This window comes from Odocoileus virginianus, chromosome 3 (assembly GCF_023699985.2).
Source record: "Odocoileus virginianus isolate 20LAN1187 ecotype Illinois chromosome 3, Ovbor_1.2, whole genome shotgun sequence".
Classification (NCBI taxonomy): domain Eukaryota; kingdom Metazoa; phylum Chordata; class Mammalia; order Artiodactyla; family Cervidae; genus Odocoileus; species Odocoileus virginianus.
In genome coordinates this window covers 11,717,426-11,734,740 of record NC_069676.1, presented here as the reverse complement: position 1 = coordinate 11,734,740, position 17,315 = coordinate 11,717,426, and the positions used below count along the sequence as shown (strand labels likewise).

The window sequence follows — 17,315 nt, the reverse complement described above, 5'->3', positions numbered from 1 at the left end:
GGATTCCATACCTTTGTGGCTCACCGTCCCAGAGTTGTCTGCACCAGGAGGCCCACACCTGAGTCTGTCTTGCTGGCCATCTTGAAGACAAAGCCTCAGTCCTCATCCAGACAGCAGGTAGAGGAGGGGCAGGCAATCTGCATCCCTCAGTCCTGTCACAGCAGAGACACAGCACAGCCCAGAGAGTGCCAAGTGCAGAGGGAGACACTGGATGCAGGAGGTATGGGAGAGCCTTTTTTCTCATCATCTAAGCTAAGCAATGGGACAGTTGAGATAGCCAGTGGGAGGCTCCAAAATGCACAGATTCAGCTCAGAGCGCTATGAAGTTGCTGTTGTTTGTGGTGGGGATCTGAGAGCTCTTATTTAAATTTCTATTTTCCTCTGACATTGGTTTTATCTTTGAGGGGGGCATCTTTTCTACCTGAGCAGGAAAGCATTCCCTCTAAATTGTCTTCCAAGTGCTCCAAAAGATCATGAAGGGGATGCTGATGAAAATGATGAGAGTAACCTATATAGTATCATAAAATATTGCCTAAGGATTCCAAATGCTAGGAGTTGAGCCAAGTCCTTTTATATAGCTAGTTACTTTTTATTTTGATTACCGCTCCCAAAATAGAGCAACGACATTATCATCGCTTTGTAGTTCTGGATGGCAACACAATACTTTAAGGTGCTGTGGTTTATTTTTAAGGTTTATATTTGAGGTTTATTTTTATAAACCTGAAGGAGACAGAGGATAAAATCAGATCTGAATGCAGACTGTGATATTCCATCCATAAGGCACCTAGATAGTATTCTGTCCTGCTAATCCAATCTGCATTCAGGGAGCTGAATTTAGGAGCAATGCAATCCCTCTGTAAGGAAGAATTGACATGAAAATGCTTTAAGTTGGTACAAGAAGGCAAACAGGGTTTGAGAGTCAGATATCCCTTGATCACTGTGCTCTTCTTTCTGGGGATTCATGGCAGACACAGTGGTGAACATGTGTGGCTCCTGCTACTTTAATTACAGGAAGGAAGTCTGAGTTGAAGGTGGGGATCCTAGAAAGATTCTGCTTATGACAATTCAAGTCAGTTCTTTCTCTTGCCCCTGGTCTCGAATTTTGCTTCACTGTCCACTTCCTCCTTTATTCTTGTAACTTACACCCTCTTGAGTGTAGAGTCAGAGTGTTGGGTTCTATTCTTAGGCAGGAAACAAGAAACAGTTCAAAGGTTTTAGTATCTTAGGAAAATCAGAAGAGACTCCTGAACCTCTGCTTAAACTCCCTCTGAAATGTAGGGAAACAGAGTGGACAAGTTCAGTGCATGAGACCCACAATTTAATTTTGAATCTTATCTGCCCTACTTATTATCTGAATGACAAAGAACTGGGCAAGTTACTAACATCTTTTAACCTGCGTTGCCATATAAGTTGATACATCGTTGACAAACTGCATTAAGAATGAAACAAAATGAGTATTAAGCATGTGAATAAATGTGTGATGGATGCATTATAGCAAAACCAAATGAATTTTAAGTGTTGTTATAATTATTGTTATTCTCAGGGTAAAGTACCAATCACTCAAATAAAATATCTTGTGATCTGAGGTTCGGTTTTCCCTAGACCCTGAGAGGACATTTTGCTTTTTGTTCTTTATGCTAGTGGATTCTGAATGCCTGGAGGGAAAAAATTGAGACTCATTTATTTCTGATTCCCCACAGCCTTTCCTTGCTTATCACAGAAGAGGTTGCAACAAGAAAATTTTTTGCTAAATATTGAATAGACTCTTTCTGGTTCTCATAAACAATACGTGTAGGCCATGCGGCTTCCACCCACTGGGCACTTCCCTGCCTGAGTTTCCTTCCTTCCAGTGATGTTGTGTAGGGCTAGACAAAAGAGAAAATGATGCTGGCATGTCACTTTCTACAGGAGCTATCATTTTACATTTAATAGAATCTAAAACATTCAATTGGGCTTCCCTGGTGGCTCAGAGGGTAAAGAATCCATCTGCAATGTGGGAGACCTGGGTTCAATCCCTGGATCAGGAAGATTCCATGGAGAAGAAAGTGGCTACCCACTCCAGTATTCTTGCCTGGAGAGTTCCATGGACAGTGGAGCCTGTGAGCTATACAGTCCATGGGGTCCCAAAGGTCTGGACACACCTGAGCAACTAACACATTCACTTTTCACTTTCATAACATTCAATAATTTTTAAAAAGAGTGGATCATAAAAATGAAAAAAAAAGAGAAAAAGAAAGAAAAAGGGAAGTTAATTTTAGTGTGTGGACTGAGACATGTTTCAGGATTTGTACTCATTCTCTGAATGAATTCCTTGAGATGTGGTAGACTTCTAATTCTACTTCATATATATAGAATAATGGAGAAGGAAATGGCAACCCACTCCAGTATTCTTGCCTGGAGAATCTCATGGACAGAGGAGCCTGGCAGGCTACAGTCCATGGGCTTGCAAGAGTCAGACATGACTTAGTGACTAAACCACCACCATAATAGAATATAAGATCATTAAACTAATATTAGAATTGTATATCATTAACTAACTACTTCAATAATAAATCAAATTATGTACACCTAAAACTATCACAACATTGTTAATCAACTATACTCCAGTATAAAATAAAAAGTTAAAAAATTCTGATTTAAGAAATGTGACTGAATATTTGACCTGGACAAAGGAGCCTGGCAGACTACAGTCCATAGGGTCACAAAGAGTTGGACACAACAGAAGCAACTTAGCACACACAGGGGCTCCCCAGGTGGCAGTATGCGCTAGTCGTAAAGAACCCTCCTGCCAATGCAGGTGATGCAAGAGACAGGGGTTCAATCCCTGGGTTTGGACGATCCCCTGGAGGAGGACATGGCAACCCACTCCAGTATTCTTGCCTGGAGAATCCCATGGACAGAGAAGCCTGGCAAGCTACAGTCCTTGGGACTGCAAAGAGTCAGACACAACTGAGCCACTACTGGGGATCAGGTTGGGCTGCCCCAAAACAGGCCAAAATGGTATATTGATTAGTTATAATTGATGTTATTCAAGAAGCAGCTGATGCAAGAAGGAGATTCTGATTCTTTTCTCTTTCCCTGAAATTAGTAAATAAATCTCTCACATGAAAGGGGCTGTCCTGTATCTGGAGATAGAAGGGCCCCTTTATTATCAGAGATGGGGGATTTGGAGACTAGAGGTTATGTAAGCAAAGCTTGTTATTTCTTTAATATACTACCCCAAGTCCAAGCTGTTAAGATTCTTCACTAATGAAGAACCCAAAGCCTAAATTTCTTTGTCCTGTCAATTCCTCATCAATTTATTGTTTCTCTGAAAAGGGATACAAGTTGCCTGTTTCAGACACTTCTTAGGCCCCATTTCTGTGAGACCTCCATGTGCATTAATTCAAATTTGTTATTCTTTTTCTCCTGTTAATCTGACTAGTGTCAATGTTATTATTAGTTTGGCCACAAGCACTCAGCAGTGGTAGATGGAAAAATTTCCCCTTCCTCAACATCACACTGTCCTACAAATGAATATTATTGGTCCAACTTCAATGTAAGGGATACAAGCACAGAGAGGTGGGGAGATTTACACACACTCCACATTTAGTGGGTGAAAGATGCGGGTCTCACACAAAGGCTTCCTGATTCCCACCCCATGCCTCCCACCAGAGTGAATTGATTGTTTTCTTTTGAAACCTGCTTTAGTCCCAGATGTGCAAATGCAGTTAGAACCAAGGATTCCTCCTGTTGGGATCTGGTGTGTTTATCCGTGAATTAGCAGAATGGAACAAGTGGTTTGCAGGGGCCTTTTACGTGAATATTATGAATGATGGAGTTTTCTGTGAATAGAAATGCATTTTCCAGTGAAATGAAAATCATTCAGTTGTATCCGTGTCTGTGCTACCATACAGGCTGTAGCCTGCCAGCCTCCTCTGTCCACAGAATTCTCCAAGCAAGAATACTGGAGTGGGTAGCTAGTCCCTTCTCCAGGGGATCTTCTGAATGCTGAGGTTGAACTCAGGTCTCCTGTACTGAAAGCAGATTCTTTACTGTTTGAGCCACTACTTTCCAGACCATTCTGTAAATCTGAGCTATGGAAGCATCATTCCCTATGCAAGTCAGAAGAAGGATCTTTTTGATTTTATCCCTTGACAGTTGGAGCAAGTACTTGCTCTTGTCTGATATCTTGGTCAGGAAAATAAGTCTAGGTAGTTAATAGGAAAGTTGCATGTTTCAATTTTTAGAACTGAGGCAATAGTCATGGGCTTACATATTTTGGAAATACCCTTGTGTAGGATGGAGGGCAGTGTAAGTATTATTTTATCTGTATCATAATAAGAAATTGAAAAAAAATGAATTTTAACCCTCAGGTAGTACTTTGCATGATTTTATGTGCTGAAATACATGTATGATCTTAGTTCCCCCACCAGGAATCAAACCTGCACCTCCTGCATTGGAAGTATGGATTCTTTGTGTGTGTGTGTGTGTGTGTGTGTGTGTATTAAGTCAACATACTGCCAAACTTCATTTGAAAAAAAAATGTTTTTAATTGAAGTATAGTTGATTTACAATGTTGTGTTTCTGGAGTATAGCAAAGCAATTCAGTTATGTATATTCTGTTTCATATTCTTTTTCCCATTATGATTTATTAGTAGATATTGAACATAATTCTCTATTCTACAATAGAACCTTGTTGTTTATATATTTTATATATAGTAGTTTGTATCTGCTAATCCAGAATTCCTATTTTATCCCTCTCCCACACCCTTTTGGACGTATGGATTCTTAACCACTTGACCATCAGAGAAGTCCAAAAGCTCTCTATTTTTATCAGTAATAAATATAAGTTCCAAAGCAAGCATTGTTAAATTTTTGCATTTTAGTATGTGAAGTGGATAACCATGGTATTAATGATGCCAAAATCTTGGCTCCCTCTCTGCCAAGGCCAAATATAAATATAGAGACAGAGTCTGGAGGAAATAGAAAAGAGTTTCTTTATTTTCTTTGCCAGGTAAAAAGGAAGCACAGCAGGCTAGCACCTCGAGAACTGTGCCTTCACCCCTTTCTCAGGAATAGGGAGAGGTTTTATAGCCTCTTGAAGGTCTTGGATTTTTTTCTTTTGCAAAGTTTCAAAATGGCCACAGCTGATGTCAGGCAACTCAGCAACCGGGTCTGGTGCCCCTGAGGTTATTGGCCCAGGATCTCCTTTCTGAAATGCAGAATACTACAAGACGTTGTAGGGGAGAAGAATGCCAGGTGCAGAGTAAGATCTATATGGAGTCAGAGAGTAATTAGCTTTGTGAAGGATTGTCCAGCCACAAGTGTTTGTTAGGAGTAACAACTAAGGAATAACCAAGATTGTTTAACTCTTGCAGGCCTGTTTGGCTGGTATGTGCCAAAGATTGTTCATTTATCTCCGTTTTTGCTGCAACGAATACCCCCTGTTAGTTATTCTCTCTGTTTCAGGGGGGGAAAGGAAGCAGGCATCGTTCTTGTGTGGCTGAAGACAAAAACTTCAGTTTTGCTCTGTTCAACAAACATTAGCTGCCTGGTCCAGTGACCCATCTATCTCCTGCTTCACATTTGAGTGCTTCTTTGGGCTTCTCTGGTAACTCAGGTGGTAAAGAATCTATTTGCAATACAAGAGACCCTGGTTTGATTCCTGGGTTGGGAAGATCCCCTGGAGAAGTGATAGTTTATCCACTCCAGTGTTCTTGGGCTTCCCTGGTGGCTCAGATGGTAAAGAATTCACCTGCAATGTGGGAGACCTGGGTTGGGAAGATCCCCTGTAGGAGGGCATAGCAATCCACTCCAGTATTCTGGCCTGGAGACTCCCCATGGACAGAGGAGCCTGGTCGGTTACAGTCCATGGGGTCATAAAGTGTTGGACATGACAGAGCAACTAAGCACATTGTGTTCTTTAATGAGACTGATATTTTTTTTAAGAGAATTGGAATTTTTAGTCCACATTTTTCCTTAACAAGTAGGGAACAGATATTTTACTATGTTCATGGATTTGTGATCTCAAAATGTCCTTACTTCTCTCATATTCTTTAGACCTATGCCTCAGAAACAGATGTGTGAAGAAACAAGTGAATGCCCTGGGAATAAATAAAGATGTCTTCAGACTCAGAAAATTGTGAAAGTAACTAGGGGGTATGGTCCTCAAGCATAAACACTTTATTTATGAATTGCTCAAATACAAAGTATGGACACTTATGTGAGTACCTGTACAATTGTTGTGTGTATTCAACACTCGCTTCTTTTTCAAAAGGTGCTCCATCTACATGGAAACACAGAATCATACACGTGTCTCAGAATTCCTCCTCCTGGGCTTCTCAGATGATCCAGACCTGCAGCCCCTCCTCTTTGGACTCTTCCTGTCCACGTACCTGGTCACTGTGCTTGGGAACCTGCTCATCATCCTGGCTGTCAGCTCTGACCCCCACCTCCACAGCCCCATGTACTTCTTCCTCTCCAATCTGTCCTTGGCTGACATCAGTATCAGCACCACCACCATCCCCAAGATGCTAGTGAATTTCCAAATGCATAGCAAATCCATCCCCTATGCAGGGTGCATTGCTCAGGTGAACTTTTTTGTTCTTTTTGCATGTTTGGAGAGCCTGCTTCTGACAGCGATGGCCTATGACCGGTTGGTGGCCATTTGTCACCCCCTGTACTACCTGGTCATCATGAACCCCCGCCTCTGTGGTTTGTTGGTCCTGGCATCACTTTCCATTAGCGTTTTGAACTCCCTGCTGCACTACTTGGTGATGACACAGCTTACCTTCTGTGTAGATGTGGGACTTCCTCATTATTTTTGTGAATTTTCTCAACTCTTCAACCTTTCCTGTTCTGACATTTCCATCAGTAGAATATTAATCCATTTCATCAGTATCATCTTTGGTGGAGTTCCACTGTCAGGGGTCCTTTACTCTTATTCTCGAATTATTTCCTGCATCCTCAGACTCTCATCGTTAGGTGGGAGGTATAAAGCCTTCTCCACCTGTGGTTCTCACTTGTCAGTTGTTTGCTTGTTTTATGGAACAGGCATTGGGGTGTATATAAGTTCAGCTCTCTCATCTTCCCCTAGGAAGAGTGCGGTGGCCTCAATGATGTACTCTGTGGTCACCCCTATGCTGAACCCCTTCATTTACAGTCTAAGGAACAAGGACATCAAGATTGCCCTGTGGAGGATTAGCCACAGAATAGCCTAATCTCAAATCCTGTGCCTTCTTGTTTTTTGGTTCATAAGACACGAGTTTGAGCCAACTCCAGGAGATAGTGAAGGACAGGGAAGTCTGGCATGCTGCAGTCCATGGGGTCATAAAGAATCAGACACAACTTAGTGATTGAACAATCACAAAAAAATTTTACAAAGGCAGTAAAATCAAATATGTGCAACAAGAAGTTCTAAATATGCAAACAGAGAGTGTATATATACTTATCTGGTTTCCTGCTTTCTGTTTATGCAGGTTTTCCTCTTAGAATAGCTTTAATCACTTGGGAGAGTCTTTTTGAATTCTCCACATAAGTCATATTCCCATCAGGATTTTGCCAGTACGCCAGTATACCATTCTGTTTTTCCTTATACATGATCCAGGACCCTTGATCATGGGCAGTCTTGTTTGTAGCACTACAAAATAATCATAGCTCTCTCTTTCTTAAATTTACTGTTTCTATATTTTCCTATGAGTTTTTCCACTATTTGATATGAGAATCCAAATCTTACCTGAAAGACCAAGATGTTTAGTATGTTTTTATCCCCTAATGATCTTGGCCCGGTTTTTGAGCAGATAGGTTGACTAACTTCCCATTTTTAGTTATATGCTTCCACTAACTCCCTTTCCCCTGGATCACTGGACCTTGTAAAGAGTGCTCTACAGCTCCCAAAAGAAGCAATGTTTGGTTTATTTCTATTCATATGTATACTCAGTAGGATCTGTTTTTGTCCAACTACCAGTGTGCACAGGATTGTCACAAAATACAGGGTGTGTTTATATGATTCACAAATAACAAAGTGACAAAAAGTGAGGATAGACATTTCTCAATTGGACGTCTAAAAAGACAATACAAGAAGGTGTTGATCTACCTGTTTCCTTGAACAATATGCATCATAGCAGGGAGGAGAGATTCAGAAAATCACAAAACAAATCTGTGAAAAGCACTCCTTGGTTTTCAAATGCCAAGTCGTCTAAACTCATTTCAGTAGTTTTTCTAGCAACCAATCTCTGCTTCCCACTATGAAATGTTTTCACTTTCTTTTTACATTATTCTCATTGCTCAAGCATTCTATTAATAAAATTTATTGATACCCAATTCTTTCCCCCTAAATATTCTCTACACACCAGTTATTTGGTCATCCCCCTAACTTTTCTCTGATGTGTTTGCATAAATATAATTAACCTTTTTCTTCCATGCCCAACTTAATTGAGTATATATTCTACTTATCAACTAGCAAGTTAGTGAGGAATCAATCTCTTGAGTTTCTCATACATAGACTCTGAGTCAGGAAGACAGAAACATAAGTTGTAGGAGGTTGTAACAGACCTTCATCTCACATAAGTGTGTGTGAAAGTATAAGTCACTCAGTCATGTCTGACTCTTTGCAACCCCGTGGACTGTAGTATACTGTAGTCCACCAGGCTCCTCTGTCCATGGAATGTAAGCCAAAAGCACATTAATGACATCCAGAATTCAAATACAAAAGTTATTTTAAAAATATACATTTAGAGAAGGAGATGTGTCCTCTCTAATCGAGCAGAAATCAAAGGTTTGTTGAACTCAGACACTGAATGGCTCTGGCTTGTTCTAATATCAGTGGAAGAACTCTATGAATGTAAGAGAAGCTAGAGATATTTCTGACTCTATGACTGGAAACAGCATGGTGGGATATGCAGAAATAGCCATAACAGGGAAGATTCTTCGTGTACCAGGTCTTCTCCAGGGAATTTTTCTTGAAAAATAACTGACAAAGGATTAATTTCCAAAGTATACAAGCAGCTCATACAACTCAATACCAGAAACACAAACAACCCAATAAAAAAGTGGGGAAAAGATCTAAACAGTAGTTTCTCTAAAGAAGACATACAGATGGCCAACAAACACATGAAAAGATGCTCAAAAATGCTCATTATTAGAGAAATGCAAATCAAAACTATAATGAGATATCACCTCACACTGGTCAGAATGGCCCACATCACAAAGTCTACAAACAATAAATGCTGGAAAGGGTATGGAGAAAAGGAAACACTCTTGCACTTTTGGTGGGAATGTAAATTGATACAGCCACTATGGAAGACAGTATGGACATTCCTTAAAAACTAGGAATAAAACCACCATATGACCCAGCAATCCCACTCCTAGGCCTATACCCTGAGGAAACCAAAATTGAAAGAGATACATGTATCCTATTGTTCATTGCAGCACTATTTACAATAGCTAGAACTTGGAAGCAACCTAGATGTCCATTGACAGATGAATGGATAAAGAAGTTGTGGTATATGTACACAATGGAATATTACTCAGCCATAAAAAGGGATGCCTTTGAGTCAGTTCTAATGAGGTGGATGGACCTAGAACCTATTATACAGAGTGAAGTGAGTCAGAAAGAGAAAGATAGATATCATATTCTAACACATACATACAGAATCTAAAAAAAAAATGGTACTGAAGAATTTTCCTACAGGGCAACAATGGAGAAACAGACATAGGGAACAGACTTATGGTCATGATTAGAGGGGAGGAGAGAGTGAGATGTATGGAAAGAGTAACTTGGAAACTTTCATCACCATATGTAAAATAGATAGCCAATGGGCATTTGCTGTATGACTCAGGAAACTCAAACAGGGGCTCTGTATCAACCTAGAGGGGTGGGATGGGGAGGGAGATGGGAGGGAGATTCTAGAGGGAGGGGATATATGCATACCGATGGCTGATTCATGTTGAGGTTTGACAGAAAACAGCAAAATTCTGTAAAGCAATTATCCTTCAATAAAAAATAAATAAATTAAAAAAAGAAGATGTGTTGTTGTATAAATGGAATACTCCTCAGCTATCAAAAAGAATGAAATAATGCCATTTGGAGCTACAAGGATGGACCTAGAGAGCATAATAAGTGAAATAAGTCAGAAAGAGAAAAACAAATTATCATGTGATATCACTTACATATGGAAACTAAAAGAAAAACACAAATGAACTTTTTAAAAAACAGAAATAGAGTCACAGATATTAAAAAAAAAAACTGATGGTTACTAAAAGGGAAGGCACAGGGAAGGTTACATTGTAAGTTTGAGATTAACTTCTGTATATACACTGTTATATATAAAATAAACAACAAAATTTTACTGAATACCATAGGGAACTATATTCTATATATATAGACTATAATAATCTATAATGGAAAATAATATAAAAACAATACATATATATAAATACATATATATATATTTGCAAAAGAAGTGCCTGAAGTTTACAATAATGTAAACCACTTGGACTTCAGTGGTGAGGAGTAGAGGTCAGCCTCCTCTTAAGAAGAGGAAAGGTCTAGGTCCTTCCTAATACAATCACTTTTCTTCTTTTCCTTCTCCATGAAATTAGCAAATCCTCAGAGACTGAGAGGCCATGGACCAATGCATCTAATTATCTTTTAGGTGCATTGAGGTCTCAAGGCTGTATCATCGTAAATAATTAGCCTATGCTTCCCCGCCCTTAAGTTAGTCAGCTCCAGTCCACTGGGTGTCATACCTGTGTCTTTCATCTCCCAGAGTTGTTGTCTGAACCTGGAAGCCCATACTTGAGTCTGTTTTCTTGTGAGTCCTGTGGACACAGCCTCAACCCTCATCCAACAGCTGGCATGGGAAAGGCAGGCAATCTGCATCCTTCAGTCCTGCTTCAGCAGAGACACAGCCCAACCCAGTGAGTGTCAAGTGCAGAGGCACACACTGAACGCAGGAAGGATGGGGAAGCCTTGTTTACTCACCACAAGGCAGTGGGATTGTTGGGATAGCCGGGATAGCCAGTGGGAGGGCACCAAAATACACAGATTCAGTTAAGAGGTTTATGAAATTTATGTTGTTGTTAGTGGTGGGGATCCAAGAACTCTTACTTAAATTTCTATTTTCCTCTAACATTGGTTCTATCTTGGGGGGATGTGGTGCATTTTTTTCTACCTGAGCAGGAAAGAGTTCCTTCTAACTTGTCCCCCAAGTGCTCTAAAATATGAAGGTAATGATGAGGAAAATGATGAGAGTAACCACAGTGTCACAAGACTTTACCTAAGGATTCCAAGTCCAGGAGCTGAGCTAACTTTTTGTGTAATTGTTCTTTTTATGTGCTTTACTATCACCTCCAAAGACAGCAATATCATTATTATCATTTTGTAGTTATGGATAGGGACACAATACTTTAAGGTAATGCTTATAAACCCTGAGGAGATAGAGGGTAAAGTCAGATTTGAATGTAGACAGTGATATTCCATTCATAAGGCACCTAAACAATATCTTCTCCTGCTAACCTAGCCTGCATTCAGGGAACTGAATTTAGGAGAAATGCAGACTCTCTATAAGGAAATAGTGACTTGAAAAGCTCTCAGGCTGGTGTAAGAAGGCCAACTTAGTGTTTGAGATCTGGCTTTGGTCTGAAATTTCTCAACTGTTCATAAGAAAGGAGACCCTGAATGCAGGAAGGATTGGAGGAGATTTATTTTCTCATCATCAAGGCAGTGAGAGAGTTGGGATAGCATGTGGAAGGGCACCAAAGATGCATAGGTTCAAAGCAGAGACCTATGAAGTTCATGTTATTAATGGTGGGGATTTGAGAACTCTTATTTAAATTTCTATTTTCCCTCCACACTGGTTCTATCCTCCTTGGGCAATTTTCCAGCAGAGCAGGAAATAGGTCTCCCTAAACTGTCCCCTAATTTCTCCAGATGATCACGAAGGTGATGGTGATGAAAATGATGACAGTAAACACAATATCACAAACTTTTACCTGGGATTCCATTTGCCAGGAGCAGAGCTAAGATTTTTTCTGAAGCTTATTTTCTTTTATCTGCATTACCACCCCCAGAACATGCGTTATCATCTCTTACAGTTGAGGATAGGAACACAATATTTTTATGTAACTTTTATCAGGCCCTAATGTGGAGTAGAAAAGAAGTAAAGTCAGAGTTGAATGCAGGTAGGGAAAATTCATTCATAGGGTACCTATTTAGTTATTAAATTGTGTCTGATTCTTGCAACCACATGGATTGTAGCCCGCCAGGCTCCTCTGTCCATGGAATTTCCCAGCCAAGAATATTGGAGTGGGTTGCCATATCCATTTCCAGGGGATCTTCCTGATCCAGAGGTTGAATCGCCATCTCCTGCACTGCAAGTGAATTGTTTACACTAGGCCACCAGAGAAGCCCCTCTAGACAGTATTATATCCTGCTAACTCAGCCTGCATTCAGGGAACTGACCTTAGGAGAAATGCAAAGTCTCTAAGGAAATATGGACTTAAAAATATTTTAAGCTGGCATAAGAAGGCTGACTTAGTGTTTGAGACCTGGCTTTGGTCTTAAACTTCTCAACTATTCATAAAAGGGTTGGATTTGATGATAAATCAACCCCTTGGAAATGTTTAGGCTTGGAGACATATAAGAAGTATTACCTAGCAACTAAAACAAAAAATAGCAAAAAATAAACCAAACAACAACAACAACAACAACAAAACCCCCCACAAAAAACAACCAAAAAAAAAAAAAAAAACAGATATTTTATTGTGTTCCTGGATTTGTGACCTCAAAATGTCCTTCCTTCTCTAATATTCTTTAGTCCCATGTGTAAAATGTAGTGGTCCGGGTGTGGGTTGGAAAAGAATTTCCAGACATGAGACAAATGAGAGGGAAATAAAGTTTATTAGAATGGGGGATGCTGTTAGAACAGCAGGCCAGCTCAAATGAGAACAGATGTTGAACAGGGGTCCTTAGTCCACTTTTATAGCCAGGGTACATGGAGTAGGATAGGGGTCTTGCAGGTCATTTGCTGACTGTATGAGGCATGTATACTGGGTAGGGGGAAGAGTAGGACAAATACCTTCTCCATATGGGGTAGGAGGGGAGACAGATTATACTGTTCCATTAACAGTTACAACATGGGGGAGGGAAGGATAATAAGGGTCTGGTTTTTCTGTTCCTGCATTCCAAGACTCTCCTTGGTTTTGTCTGCTCTTTCGTCCTTGGGTCACCACATAAATGGGTGCAAAGAAAGAGGTGACTATCTTGATCATCAATAAAGACATGCTCCCAACTGAGAACTTAGAAATATTGCAGAAGTACTGGGGTGTATAATCAAGTATGAAGACTTTATTTATGGGTTGCTTAAATCCAACATATGAACACTTATCTGGATGCCTCTACATTTGTTTTGCTTATTTAACACTCTTCTTTTTCAAAAGATGCCCCATCAAAATAGAACCACAGAATCTTACATGTGTCTCAGAATTCCTCCTGCTGGGACTCTCAGATGATCCAGAACTTCAGCCGCTCCTATTTGGACTCTTCCTGTCTATGTACCTGGTGACCATGCTTGGGAACCTGCTCATCATCCTGGCTTTTATCTCTGATTCCCACCTCCACACCCCCATGTACTTCTTCCTCTCCAATCTGTCACTGACTGACATCAGTATCAGCACCACCACTGTTCCCAAGATGCTAGTGAACCTCCAGACACACAGCAAATCCATCACCTATGCAGGCTGCCTAGCTCAGGTGGCCTTCTTTTCCCTTTTTGCATGTTTGGAGAGTCTCCTTCTGACAGTGATGGCCTATGACCGGTTGGTGGCCATCTGTCACCCCCTACACTACCTGGTCATCATGAGCCCCCACACCTGTGGCTTGTTGGTCCTGGCATCATTTTTCACCAGCTTTTTGACCTCCCAACTGCACTATTTGATGATGTCACAGCTTACTTTCTGTGCAGAAGTGGAAATCCCTCATTTCTTTTGTGACCTTTCTCAACTCCTCAAGCTTGCCTGTTCAGACACCTCCATCAATAACATATTAATCCTGTTTATTGGTACCATTTTTGGTGGAGTTCCACTCTCAGGAGTTCTTTACTCTTATTCTCGAATTATTTCCTCCATTCTCAGAGTCTCATCATCAGGTAGGAATTACAAAGCCTTCTCCACCTGTGGCTCTCACCTCGCAATTGTTTGTTTGTTTTATGGAACAGGTCTTGGTGTATACCTCAGTTCAGCTGTTTCATCTTCCCCCAGGAAGGGCGCCATGGCCTCAGTGATGTACGCTGTGGTCACCCCTATGCTGAACCCCATCATCTACAGTCTAAGGAACAAGGACATCAAGAGTGCCCTGTGGAGGATTACCCACAGGATTGCCTGATTTTAACACTGATTCCATTCTTTTCTTTTGGTTCATAAGATTGGAAAAGGCAGTAAAATCAAATATGTGCAACGAGAAGTTCTGAATCTCCAGTCACATAGGGTATATGTATCTCTGCTTTCTGTTTGTTACTAAGTCCAAACTTGCTTTGCTCACTGCATTGCAAACCAATAAATCAGGAGACAAGGTGCTGAGGCAAGAAATAATAATTTATTTAGAAAACTGGCAGATGGAAAAGAAGGAAGGCTAGTGTCTCAAAATAGCCATTTTATCAGGGCCTGGCTGCCAGATTCTTTTATAGAAAAGGGAAAGGGAGGTGAGGAAGTAAAGTCAAATATCTCCTGAAATGACCAGCCTCAGGGGGAAGGGAGGTGTTAATTTCTTTTTCCTTGCAGCCATTCACAGGTGGACAGGGTCAGGGTGTTTCCCTGAACAAAGGCACTTTGGTTTAACATTCAGGCAGAAGATCAGTGTTCCCCAGGCAGGCCATTATGTGTAGATAGTATCATTTTAATGAACAAAAGCATCAGGAAGCAAAGGTTAAAGTATTCAGATGTATTCAGATTTTTTTCTTTCCTATAACATGTTTTTCCTCTTAGAATAACTCTAATGGTTAGGGAAATTATTTTAGACTCACCCACCTAAATCATATTCCCACCTGGATTTTGCACAGCACATCAATATACCTTTCTCACTTTTTTTTATGCATGATCCAGGACTCCTGGCCATGGGCAGTCTTGTTTCTATCATTGAAAAATAATCATAGCCCTCTCATTTTTGTTATTTATTGTTTCTATACTGTTTTCAATGAGTTTTTTGCCCACATTTTGATATGAGGATCTAAACCCTACCTCAAGGAACAAGACTTTCAGTAAATTTTTTGTTCCTAATGATCTTGGTCTAATTTTTGAGAAAGTCACTGACTCAATGGACGTGAGTTTGAGTAAATTCCGGGAGTTGGTGATGGACAGGGAGGCCTGCGGTTCTGCAGTCCATGGGTCGCAAAGAGTCGGACACAACTGAGTGACTGAACTGAACTGAGAGTGATGAATTTCCTATCTTAATCTGGGTGTTTTGAAATTGAAGTGAGAAACTATTAACTGAGTCTTCAACTGGAACTTTCCTTTGAAAACTGGGTGTATGCTTCCCAAAGAGTAGGTAAGAGAGTACCTACCAGAGCAAAGTTAATTCCCAATTTTTCTGATAATTCTCTTTCCATTCCATTTAACTTCTCCCCAATAATATTACATAGCCAGATGGAAAGGGGTAAAAATTGAAGGATTCCACTGAAATGAGGACCTAAAGTAGTCAAACTGCCCCTGAGAGAGTGTAGAATGGTGGTTGCCAGAGGCTTTGGGAGGAAGAAAGGGGAGTTAGTGTTTAATGGGGACAGATTTTCACTTGGGGAAGATGAAATAGTTCTGAAGATGAATGGTGGTGATGGTTGGAAAACAATGTGAAGGTACTTAAGGCAACTGTACACTTAAAAAATACTTTAGATGGTAGATTTTATGTTATGTTGTGAGATATGGAGTATTCCCCGCCATATCAGAAAACAAGGATGTCACAGTCACTGGTGATTCTAGCCCTCCAGTGTGAGATGGTGAGCCCTAAAGGCACCGAGGAAGGAGAAGAATACTTGTGATCCGACAGCCATCAGACTACAGCTACACTCTATGGTGAGCCACAGGGAGCTCAGGATGTGAAAAACACAGGATACTGGCCTCAGATAACTGAGATGCATATGAAAGGAATGGCTTCAGCAAAGAGTCGAGATTCTTGAATCTTCCCATACACAGAAAAGCACTAAATTCCTTAACTTGGGATATCTGATTTCCTTTAATTCACAAAAATATTTTCAACATTCAAACTATCTGCCTTTCTATAGAGAAACTTCTATATAACCCAGCTCCTCCCTCAGCCTCCTCAAACCATTTCTTTCAGGCTTACTTGAGGATGTTGTCTCCCTGCTTAAGTCCTAAAAGTTCCTGCTGAATAAAGCATAACTCTCAACTCTTAGGTTATGAATATATTTTTAAAATTTAATTTCTATTGAAGGACAATTGCTTAACAATATTGTATTGCTTTCTGCCATACATCAACATGAATCAGCCATAGGCACACATATGTAAACATATGTTTCCTCCCTCTTGAACCCCCCTCTCAGCTCCCAACCCATCCCACCCCTCTAGGTTGTCACAGAGCACCAATCTGAGCTCCCTGAATCACACAGCAAATTCCCACTGGCTGTCTGTTTTACATATGATAGTGCATATGCTTCCTTGATACTCTCTCCATTTGCCCCACCTTCTCCTTCCTCTGCCTCGTCCTCAAGTTTGCTCTCTATGTCTGTATCTCTGTTGCTGCCCTGCAAATAGGTTCATCATTGCCATCTCTCTAGATTCCACAAATATGCATTAGGATTTGATATTTGTTTCTGATTTACTTCATCTCTATAATAGACTCTAGGTTTATCCACCTCATTAACAATTGACTCAAATTGATATCAAAAGTGATATCTCACTGTAGTTTTGGTTTGCATTTATCTAATAATGAGTGATGTTGAGCATCTTTTCATGTGTTTATTAGCCATCTGTATGTCTTCTTTGGAGAAATATCTGTTTAGATGTTTTGCCCACTTTTTGACTGGGTTGTTTGTTTTTCTGGTATTGAGCTGCGTGAACTGCTTGTGTATTTTGGAAATTAATCCATTGTTGGTTGCTTCATTTGCTATAATTTTCTCCCATTCTGAGGGTTGTCTTTTGACCTTGTTTATAGTTTCCTTTGCTTTGCAAGATTTTAAGTTTAATTAGGCCCCATTTGTTTCTTTCTGTTTTTATTTCCATTACTCTAGGTGATGGGTCAGAGAGGATCTTGCTGTGATTTATGTAATAGAGTGTTCTGTCTATGTTTTCTTAGGTATGAATATTTTTTAAGTTGACAGTTGCTT

The 17,315-nt window shown here is 40.2% G+C and overlaps 2 protein-coding genes across 2 annotated transcripts; both read left to right on the top strand.

The window, feature by feature from the left end:
* The first annotated feature begins 6,251 nt into the window (after positions 1 to 6,251).
* On the top strand, positions 6,252 to 7,202 carry LOC110134243 (olfactory receptor 7E178-like). The gene has a single exon (XM_020888606.2). It carries the CDS (start codon positions 6,273 to 6,275, stop codon positions 7,200 to 7,202), a length of 930 nt encoding a protein of 309 aa, XP_020744265.2. The 5' UTR covers positions 6,252 to 6,272.
* Positions 7,203 to 9,715: 2,513 nt separating this feature from the next.
* LOC110134244 (olfactory receptor 7E24-like) lies at positions 9,716 to 14,365 on the top strand. The gene is made up of 3 exons (XM_020888607.2): positions 9,716 to 9,736; positions 10,939 to 11,005; positions 13,467 to 14,365. The coding sequence occupies exons 1-3, from the start codon at positions 9,716 to 9,718 to the stop codon at positions 14,363 to 14,365; spliced, it is 987 nt and encodes a 328-aa protein (XP_020744266.2).
* Positions 14,366 to 17,315: the final 2,950 nt, after the last annotated feature.